Genomic DNA, 11,536 nt, shown 5'->3' on the forward strand with positions numbered 1-11,536 from the left:
TCCAAGACAGGTAAAAATTTTTATTGTGGAAATTGATTATTTCTCTAAATGGGTAGAAGCCCAGCCTTTAGCAAAAATAACGTCCTCCCAAATGATATCATTTGTCTGGAAACATATAATTTGTAGATTTGGTATACCTTGCCATATCATCATTGACAATTGTCGCCAGTTTACCGACCAAAAATCTAAGACCTTTTTGTAGAATTTATACAGAACAAGCAACATTTCTCGTCGGTTGAACACCCACAGTCAAATGGATTAGCTGAAGCTGCTAACAAGGTCCTTCTACAAGCTTTGAGAAAAAAACTCGACAACGCTAAATGCCTCTGAGCCGAGCTTATTCCTGAAATTCTTTGGGGTATAACACCATAGTACATTCAACAACTAAGGAAACACCATTTCGTCTGGTGTACAGATCCGAGGCTATGATACCTATTGAGATTTCACAACACTCCCTGAGGACACAGGACGAGGATTTTGACCAAACCTGACTAGCCGAGCTTGACTTAATCGAAGAAATACGAAACACGGCTTCTGTACACCATAACTCACTTTAACAGCAAATAGCCCGTAGAATAACAAGAAAGTACATTTTCGATCTTTTGATGTGGGAGATTTGGTGTTAAGAAAAACTAAATATGCTAGAAAACCCCCCTCTCATGGTAAGCTCGCTTCAAGATGGGAAGAATCTTACAGAATATATGAGGTTGTCGGTCGAGGAGCTTATCGACTGGAGACATTGGATGGCACCAAAATGCCTAGCACCTGGAATATCAGTTCTCTAAAGCGCTACTACAGTTAACAACAAGAACATGCTAGTACTCTTTTTTCTACCCCGAGATTTTCCCCTAGAGGGTTTTGCTCGTGGAGGTTTTAACGAGGCTAGCTATTCTGAGACCTTTTTTGTAAAGGTATTACAATAAAAAAATACATTTTACTATGTCCTTGCATATTTATTACTTACAGTTACTTATGCACAGCAGTTATCCTTCAAAAACAGCATATTCAACTAAATCCATGGCTATCAATCACCAATAATTTTTCTTACTTAAAACATTATTATTTCAAACTACGGTTTATCTTCTGTAAAAATATATTAAGCTAACTATTGCTTAGTATGATCAATATATATTACCAGACCCTTCTTAGTCAGGGAATCGATCATTCAATTAGGCACAGATCATGCCTAAATCGGTCAAAGCAACTGAACACAAAACGTTCAAAGCAACAGTTTCTAGAAAAGCTAACATATTCTTACTTCATATTACAATTTAAACAGTTCCACAATCCTAACAAAAGTCACAAATTCAGACAGTCGACAAAACGCAAAATAAGAACAACAAAGCATTTCTCCTACAATTTAATCTGTTAGGTTGTCATCACCCTCTTCAGCTACCTCTTCATCATCTACCAACTGACCATCATGGATTATCTTACTTGGGTCCATAGCAGAAAAATCAGAATCAGGAGCAAAAAATTTTGCCTGCGTAACAGCATGCTCAAAGCCCTCGCAAAAGCATCCAAAATATCAGCTTCTCGAGTATTTTCCATCTCTTTCATTTTCAAAGTAACTTCAACAATTTGAATGTTCAATTTAGAAGCCTTGTCTTCTTTCTTTTTCAAAGCTTCCATGTCTTTCTCATGACTCTCTTTCATTAGTTTCAGCTCCTCTTCCACAGAGGACAATTTCTTTTCTAATTCGGACAGAGCTGTCTCTTTTCTTTCTAGTTGTCCTTTTCGGCCAATCTCTTCGGTCATTTTTAGCAATAGTTTCCTGTGCCTTTTTTCTTGACAAGGGCCTATGCTAGCAAGGAAAAAACCTAAAACCTACAATTCCATTTTCGTATAAACAGTAAGTAATTTTGATCAATTATATGTATGGAAATAAAAAAATTTTCAACACTGACCTGTAAAAACTGATCAACCCCTACATCTCCAACCTCTTCAATTCTTGATATGTTCGATGAAGCTTGGACAACCTCATCAGTAACGACATTGAATAGAATTTTTTTGTCCCAAACTGACGACCCATCTCCATCATCATCAAAACTATGCAATCTCTCCTGCTTACTAGTGAAACTCATTAGCTCCCCAAGCTGAATACCCTTTTCTTCCTCATCTAGGTTAATCATATTTGATTTCCTCTTTTTGAAAACAATTCTCTTCTTCCTAGGTGGTGGTTGGTTAACCTCAGCCCCACCCTCCATCTTGTCAGGATTTGAGGATGATCCCACAAAATTTTTGTTTCTGAGACGCGCTCTAAGGCTTGAGGCCGACACCCCTGGATATTTACTAGTTGCAAAATTATAAAAACATTCACCAGACAAATGAAAATGACAGTGCTAATCTAGTCTAGTATATAGCCCTCTCACCAAAATATTCTAAGACAGACGACTTATCCTCCTCCCATGGAAGCAACTCAAATACAGAAATCAGACCACCCTTATCATCCATCTCGGCCAAATATGCTATTATACATTCGTTACGAGGAGTTATAAGCTCGGGACCTAATATATGCTGGGGCTGACAATACCAGTACAATGGGTTTCTCCTAAATTCTCATCAAGATAAAACGGAAAATCTTCATCTACTGACTTCACCTTCAAGAACATCTCTTTAAAATCTTTTAAAGAAGATTTGTAAAGTTTAAAAATAGCAAATCCATGAGTACTATTTAGGTTAACCCATAAACCTTTCTAGACCCCTTTGACTTAAAAAAGCGAAAAAAAAGCTCCAATTCAGGTTCAATTTCGAGAAATTAAGATAAAACTTGAAAATATTTCAAAAACGCACAGCCATTAGGATGTAGCTGGGAGGATGCACAATTCATTTGTGTTAAAACATCACATTCAAAATCTGTAAAGGGTAACCTCCCGTGGAGTTCTTCAAGTACAGAACTATACATGAAGAAACTTTCAAAATCCATTTTTCTATGAAAAACACAATCAGATCGGTTGCATGGCAGTAGTTCCACACGAAAACCAGGCCTTACCACCTTACTTATATTTACTTCACAACGCTCTTTATCAACAAAGAGGGAAGCCCGTATTTTCACATCACCAACAACCCAGTCATAGGAGTTATCATCTTTGATCTTAGACAAAGTTTTCAACTTTTTTTCACCCATCTTTCAGAAAACTAAAACAAGCAATGAAGGATAAAAAGCCAAAGGGGAGGGTATTCACTAACCTCTTTTACTCATTTCCTCTTTTCTTGAATTTCCGAAACGACGCTAGTTAAAGCAAGAAGCGTGTTTCCAATTCTTTCAAAAATCCAAAATAAACTTTAACCATTCACTTAATAAACTGTTCAGTTCCATTGTTAATCACAAACCATTCAAGGTGCCATATCATCAACGGTTGGGAAACTGCTTTGGAACTTGCACCAATATTAACGATTTTTGTTTTCAATATATTCAAATCTTTAAGTCTTTTCAGGTGCCAACAAAAATAATAAATAAACGTTGAGCCACGTTGACCTGGGGGCTCCCCTGCCGAGCTATAACTCGGTTAAAAGCTTAAAAGCTCAACCTGCTTCATCGAGACTAGGCCAAGTTTGGGGGCTCTGATATGACCAGTACACGTCAGTTACACGATTATAACTCGGGAACGTAACCGAAGATTTAAACACAGTATCATAACCGACCTTTGTTCCATAATGCCGGATAAACCATTAACTCCTCTTGCAGACGTTATTATTCGGCTATTCCTATTCTCCAGACTATATAAAACAGACCGAAAAGGTCTTTGAGGTATGTGTAATTTTTTTAAAAACTTAACCTCACTAGAATACTTACTTACTTGGGCATCATATTGTCTTTTGTAGGTCTCCTCCCCACCGTTTTATTTATCATTGACGTATATCACATCCTAACTAAGAAACTCGGCGACTCTCATCAGGAGGCGAGTTATACATCGGAACATCCAGGCAAGAACAAGTCTTTTTTTCTATATTATTTTTGAAACCTATTTCTATCCTTATTTATTAACGTTTATTTTATCACAAATATATAGAAGTTTACTAGTGTTTTTTTTTCGCCGTAGTAATATCACCTCTGATTAAAAGAGAAGGTCACAACGTTAACTATAAAAAGTTAAGGAAATTGAGCCGAGGAATCGAGGACACGAAGAAAAGGGCAATTCGCTGTCCTAAATTCAACTAAATATAAAAGATTATTCATAATATCAGAATTATATAAAAAGAGGAGCTCATAATGATATCATAATCTCATGATATATGCATTACTTTAAACACATGTATTTAAGTATGGTCTTTAATTTAGTACTTCTTATACATGCTAACTTGTTGAGCGTAGAATCTTTATAGGTATACTCGCCAACATTAAAAACGATAAACTCAAAATATTAGGAACTCTGATTTTGTATCTCCAACCTACTTTTTCTATAATTTCGTTTAGGTAATTCCTCAACTCATAATCGAAGGTTATAAAATAATTATGAACAAAATTACATTGTCAATTCTCATCATGTTGGTAAACAATATATACAACTTCTTAATTGAAAAGCTATCCCTATATGCAAATATAATAAACTGATCATGAGATTTATTTTAGATCCTTGGATATATTTTTGGTTATGAGAAAAGTCACTAATCAATCATTTTACTCTCTTTACTTTCATCCTCTGATTCCCCTTTGCAACAATTAAGCTCTAATAGAAGATTCAACTCTTCCGTAATTCATTAGAAAATAAGAAAACAAATAGTATACCCTGCATGGCTGAGTTCCTGTTTCGAGTTTATGTAAATTCAAGTTTGAGTTTTCTCAAAGCAATCAATATTTAATCACCTCTATAAATACATGCTAAGTTCTGGTTTTGATGGATGGACTACTCCAAAATTTACCTACATCATTATTAAAAAGACCAAACAAAAAAGTATGTATAAACACTATACAAGAGATGAGACTAAAAGAAAAAGAAAAAAAGTTTGATAAAATTTTATGAAATCAACTAGCTAGGCATTTGTTTGTGATGTATAGATGTTGGTTTTGGGGCGCAGGCCGAAAGTATCCTTATCATGATGAAGTTAGCACCAGCAAAATGTAGACAGGGTCAATATCATATCTTATCCTCATCAGGTGCCAGTTGGATAGGAATAGGTAGAACTAGAATATACCTATAGTATATGACTGCTGCTGTTGGTTTATTCTGTGTCTATTCAACTTCCTCTCTTCTGTTCTCGACCCTTTACATTGGTTCAAAGTGGAACTAACCTCCATCTCCATTGGCAGTTAACTCAATTATGCCCCATGAGGATATGTATGATTGAATTGTAGTATGTAGCTATATTATTTTGGCTATAACTTATTATCTGCTTTATTTGCCGCCAAATCTAAACCATATATGTCAAAACACTAAGTACAATTGCTAAATTCAAGGTGGCAATTATTTGTCGGCAGAGTTATTCCTATACACGTGCTCATTCAACATTCTAATTTGGAACTATACCCGCTCCACTATTAGTGTAATAACTTGGAGACAATTTGCATTTTGTGGCATCTAAAAGGTCAATCATTTATGGAATAATGAAACTATTGTATATTTCTTCTTTGCCTCTTCAAGCTACTTCAATACCTTCTCTGAACCCACGTTATATATTATTTCATTCTCATAAGATGTGAGAAAGTTTCATGCAAATTAAACTTTTTATATATGGATTCTTGTTCTTTAGTTAATCATCTCTAATATATGGATTCAGGTGAAATTTGTGGGGAGGCCATACCTGTAATTCAAACATTCGTAAAACTTTTCTAATCCATTTTTCTTAAGATTATTATTGTAGCGTGCTTCAAGTTTTGTCTGAAAACTGAAGAGAACTAGTATTTACCGTATAATTTGGATACGAAAGATAAGGATATGACAATTTTTTTTTGTTTTAAAATCATTTATAAGGTAGACACTTTAAAATATCAAAATATATTATGTTAATAACAATTTTGGTATTTAAATATGAAGTTTCTACGTAGTACTTTTTAAGTTGCAAATAAAAAGGAAATTTGAAGAACTCACTTTACATTATATATTAATATTACCGAACTCGCAACCTTATTAATAACATAACATTAGATGTAAAGGTATTTGAATTGACTATATATACATATCGCTACTAAATTCAAATATGGTAGTAATACAGTATTATAGAGGTTTCAATAGTCCTGCATGACACCAAAGGGTGATGCAGTTAATGCCTTAATGGAAGCAGCGATTGCAGATGACACCAAAGAAGCCACTTCCTCTGTTTTGTTTCAAACTCTCACTTTGATAGACAATGGCGTTTGCTCTGCTCCATGGTCATATTCTTCGAGATTTTAAGGACATTATTCTTAATACAGGTTTCTTATCTAGGGGAAAATCATTTTGCATTGCATATCATGTAACAATGAGAAGAATGATAAAATAAAAACAAGGACCATTTGTTTTTTTTTTTTTTGGGGTACATGATGGGGCCACAGGTCCTAGGACCATTTGTTATTTGTTATTGTATGTCCAAAAAAAAATACTTTTTCGTTTTCAGACGGGCCTACGTCCAAAATGAAAATTGAAGTTATAGTTTTCGGTAAACTAATTCATTATCTGCTTAAATTTTCTTTTTTCCTGTTAGATATGATTGGACTTGGACTTGGACTTGGACTTGGACTTGGATATAAAAAAAGGCTTTCATTTTGATTTCTCCTTCTTGGTTGTTAATGGAAAGGCCTACTTGGATGGTATGAAATGCTAACTCCAGTAGGGCTGGCGAATCAAGAACCTGGGAGCAGCGTCCTCCAGAGATTTCGTTGAAACTCTTTGCTGATTGTTGTGGTGAAAAGGGGGAGGAGGGGAATAGGGGATTTAGGATTGTTTATTTGTTCCGACCAGAAAAAAGAAAAGCAGAATTTTCTTTTATTTGTATGTAAAAATATCCAACATAAATAAATAAAGTTCTTGCCATGACCAAAACATGCCAATTAAAAAAAGTAAGTTAATGCTTCAAACAAAGTGCTACTAATTAATTTTAAAATTTAAAGTAACGAAAAATTGGTAATAGCTACTAACCACTTTTCCACTCTAGAATTTCGTGTTGACCATAAAACAATTGGGGAGCGCATGTAATTATGGTCATCAGGGCCGCACAATAACTAGCATGGACTCTACCACACTTAAAACTAGCCAAGTTGAAGCCTGCCTCTTGGTAGGCTTGTAAGTTACAAGAACGGAGGGGCGCGTGAGAAAGAAATAGGAGGTTTTGAAGGGCGCGTGCTGGAATGTGTAATGTACGCGCGGGTGGAAGATTCGCAGGATGTTGTGTTCCCCCGACAGCTTTATGAAACGCTGCCTAGCTCCCACTCACTGAGTCACTCGCTGTGTTGTGTTGCTTTTCTTCTTTCTAGTTTCTTCTTTCATCCTCTCTGGTGTAGTGTAGTTGCTTAACGAGGTGAAGAAATGGGAGAGGGAAGAGGGTCCACTCTGGTGCACCTTCTGGTTGTGGCTCTCTGCTTGGTTGCATTTGGTTTCGCCATTGCTGCTGAGAGAAGAAGAAGCGTGGTAAGCCCTCTTTACTTATAGATCTACATTTCCCTGATTAACAACTAAGTAGGTTTGTTTGGACAGGGAAGCATAAAAAGAGTTGAAAGGACAAATGAAACATACTGCACCTACAATTCAGATGTGGCAACAGGGTATGGAGTGGGGTCTTTCCTCTTCCTCCTTTCAGGTCAATCACTGCTTATGGGGGTCACAAAGTGCATGTGCTTCGGCAGGCCATTAACACCTGGGGGTAATCGTGCCTGGTCTATCATCTATTTTATGTCTTCTTGGTGAGTCCCTCTAATAACACATTACTTCTTAGTTCTTAGTTTCTTCATAATAACATATATGTAGGATGAATTTGCAGGGTGACTTTTGTTATTGCAGAAGCCTGCTTGATAGCAGGAGCCAAAAAGAATGCGTATCACACCAAGTACAGGGGAATGATTTATGCTCAGAACTTCTCTTGTGAATCATTGCGCAAAGGTATCTTCATTGCCGGAGCCATTTTTGTTGTTGCAACCATGATCCTCAATGTTTACTACTACATGTACTTCACAAAGGCAACTACAACTTCGCCTTCTCACAAGCCCAATCGCCAAAGCCCCTCTCTTGGTATGACTGGATATGCATAATTTCCAACAAACAAACACAAATATTTATAGTAATACATATGCTCCCTACTATTTTGTAACATAAGCAATGCTTTTAGAGTGCTCATGGATTTATCAATCAAGAGTTGTCAAATATAGACTAGTAGTATCGCTGGATTTGATCTTGTTCCTATAGAGACATCGAAATTAGTTTGTAGCTTGTGTGTAGACAGACATGAAAACACTAGCTCTCAGAATTGTCATTTAATGTATTTTTGTCACATTGAGTTGAAGAATTGCTTTAATCCATTTGTGACTTGGGAAAACCTCTGATGAAATTACAAATACATTTCCTTGATTCCATTAAAAAAGGAACCATTCCTTAGGTAACACTTAAATATCTTTATGGTTTACTTTCTAATTTCCTTCTCATTATAATCTTAACTCAGAGTTAGTTTAATGTGGCTCATTACTTCCCCCAAAAGTTGAAATGCTACTAGAAATTAGAAACATTCAAAGGTGAATGTTCTTGATTGCAATTTGGACTCCAAGTAGCATCGCTTTCCTATACTTAATATGCTAGAGACTGTCTAGCAGTTAGTTAGTTAGCAATGTTTAAAAGTGTGAATTAAAAGAATGGTCTTAAATTATTAGACTAAAAAAATTAGATTAATAATTAAGAATATTGGCTAATCTCTTGTAACTTCAGTTAAATTGAGGCTTTTTTTTGGTATTCTAACAGAGCCGAAAATATGAAAAGCAGATCTTATCTCTTTTGTTGCTACATTTGTGGGTCTTAGATCAATGGTTGACTTAACCTGAAGCAAATAGCAACGTCCCAGTCTATCTTCCGTTATGTGTATGATTTGTTGGTTTAATGGCCTGTTAGTAAACCCAACATTAATTTTGTTTCAACCCAAAAACGAAGAATATAACCAAAAATATATTTGACGTATTTACAACTTACATTGGATCCCCAACCTGACCGAAAAAAAAAAATATATTAGATTCCCCAAGAACAAAAAACAATGAAACACAACAAAAAAAACTTAGTAATTACGGCAATTTTTTAAGGTTAGTACTGTGGTTTAAACCATTATTATTATCTTGACGGCACTCAAGAAAAACCACCATAATTTGAAGTACCATTTGGTTATTACGGCGGTTTTTAAAAAACCGCCACAATTATCTGATTAAAACGACGGTTTTTGAGATAGGTTAAAATGACGGTTAAAACCGCCGTTATTTCTAGATAAAATGACATTTTTTTGCTGGTTAAAATGACGGTTTAAACTATCGGTTTCAAACCACCATTATTTTCAAATAAAATAGCGTTTTTTACTTGGTTAAAACGGCGGTTCAAATCGCTATTATTTTCAAATAAAACGATTTTGGTTGGTTAAAATGACGTTTGATATTGTTTAAAAAGACAATATTTATTGTTTAAAAATGGTAGTTTAAAACTGTCGTTTTTACCGAGTTAAAATGGCGAATGAGGACCATGGCGTGGTGGATTACTTGGCCACGTCGAACTTGAAGACGAGAGTCGGGAGGCGGTACTCGAGGAAGTTTCCGACGATGAGAGCGAGGACGTAATCGCGGAAGTGACAGAGAAAGCGGCACCAAATCGCTGAAGCTCGCTAATGGCAGTAACAATGTTGCCTGCGGCAGCGAGGTGATAAAGAAAACAACAAGGAGATGATAGGTGATGGCTAACCTTTAGATCGAAGACAGAACAAGATCGTAGAAGCTCATTGAAGGCAGCGGCACGATGTTGATAGGTGTCGCGAGGGGATGAGCTGTGGCAGAGAGATGAACGATGGCGGTGAAATAAGCGACAGCAACAAATATTTAGATCAAAACCAGATCGAGAACCAGATGGAAGTTCGATGAAGGCAGCAACAATAGCGTTTATTGCAGCGGCGAGGAGATGAGAAGCAATGAGGGGATGAATGATAGCGAGGAGATGAACGGTGGAAAAAGATTAGGATTCGTCATTTATATTACCCACAAATTTTTCATATATGCATCAACACATCATCCGAATTAAAAGAGAAGTGGAAAATAATAAGGGCGGTTTTAAACCGCCATAATCAATTAAAACCGCCACAAAAATATAAAAATTTTGGCAGAGACTAAAAACGCTTGGCAAAAAAAGAATGACAACTTTGTATAACCACCATAAAACTATTGCCATTTTAATCTACTTTTTTTGTAGTGAAAGACGATATATTTTATTATAACTAAACAATAAAAATACGAGAAAAGATAAATATGTATTTGTTGGGAAGATTATTTAATGATAGATTTTCTACTTAATTGAATATATTTAAACAAAATTACGAGTTTACATATTATTCATATTTTTTGTGCTATATGAAGCTACTAATCACTTTAGCATGTAATTAAGGATATACAAATCAAAGGGTAAATGAGTAATATATGTTAAAGGGGGCAGGCCCCCACCCCGAACCATTTCAATTTTCATGTGAAAAGATAAACAACATGGTAAGTATTCATTAAAATTAGTATCATAATCAACTAGTAATAATTTTCCTGTGAAAGTATGTTTGACCTTCCTATAGGAACCTTTATTTGCTTTTAAAGGTAAAGCAAGACTACAATATTAGGTCAAAGTAAAATGCTGATTCCCCTAGTAAAAGAGTCTAACTCCACTAGCCTTTACCATAGATAAACTTTTAAAACGACTCTTTCTCGTCCCTTTCTCGTGTTTTTTTTAGCTTTCAAAGATCTCCATATATGCTTTCAGATATTATGATTTGTGTTATTTTTTAATTATCTGTGACCATTAAAATGTTAATTAAGTTGTAGATTTTAAAGAAAAAGAGTATTCAGTTTTAACTTCCGAGAGAGAGAGAGAGAGAGAGAGAGAGAGAATAATGGGAGAAGTGATCTAAGCCTAAGGTTGGCAATAGTGAGATATGTGGTCAGTGAAATAGTAGAGTTTTAAGTTTTAACTGTGCAGGCACTGAAAGTCACGACGCTGTGCTATGTCTAATCACATATATATTTAATTGGAAATGACGGATCCTATTCAGCCATGGCCATGCTCAACTATTCCCTTCGATACAATCAAGTCATATATCAATGCATCATTCTCATCTACTTTGATTTAAACCACACATCCAATCTGCCAGTGGACGATGTTTCATGGAATGGAATCGGTACCCAGATATAAAGACCTTTGTAGGTACAATTCTTATGAGAAACAAACTACTCTATAGTGTGTTCTATGGATATCACAATTTGATTAATTTGATTAAATTTTTATTTAATAATTTTTAAATATTAACTTCATATCTGAGTTTTTACCGTCACAAAATATTTGAAAAAAAAAATAATGGTAATTTATTATTATCTAAAAATTGGGCCCACGTAACATACTGCATTCATGTC

General features: G+C 35.3%; 1 protein-coding gene across 1 annotated transcript; it reads left to right on the forward strand.

The window, feature by feature from the left end:
- The first annotated feature begins 7,229 nt into the window (after nt 1-7,229).
- On the forward strand, nt 7,230-8,428 carry LOC107467437 (uncharacterized). The gene is made up of 3 exons (XM_016086537.3): nt 7,230-7,544; nt 7,611-7,816; nt 7,894-8,428. Exons 1-3 carry the CDS (start codon nt 7,443-7,445, stop codon nt 8,159-8,161), a joined length of 576 nt encoding a protein of 191 aa, XP_015942023.1. The 5' UTR covers nt 7,230-7,442; the 3' UTR covers nt 8,162-8,428.
- The last annotated feature ends 3,108 nt before the right edge of the window (nt 8,429-11,536 follow it).

The sequence above is a fragment of the Arachis duranensis genome, chromosome 9 (assembly GCF_000817695.3).
Source record: "Arachis duranensis cultivar V14167 chromosome 9, aradu.V14167.gnm2.J7QH, whole genome shotgun sequence".
In the NCBI taxonomy this organism is placed as follows: domain Eukaryota; kingdom Viridiplantae; phylum Streptophyta; class Magnoliopsida; order Fabales; family Fabaceae; genus Arachis; species Arachis duranensis.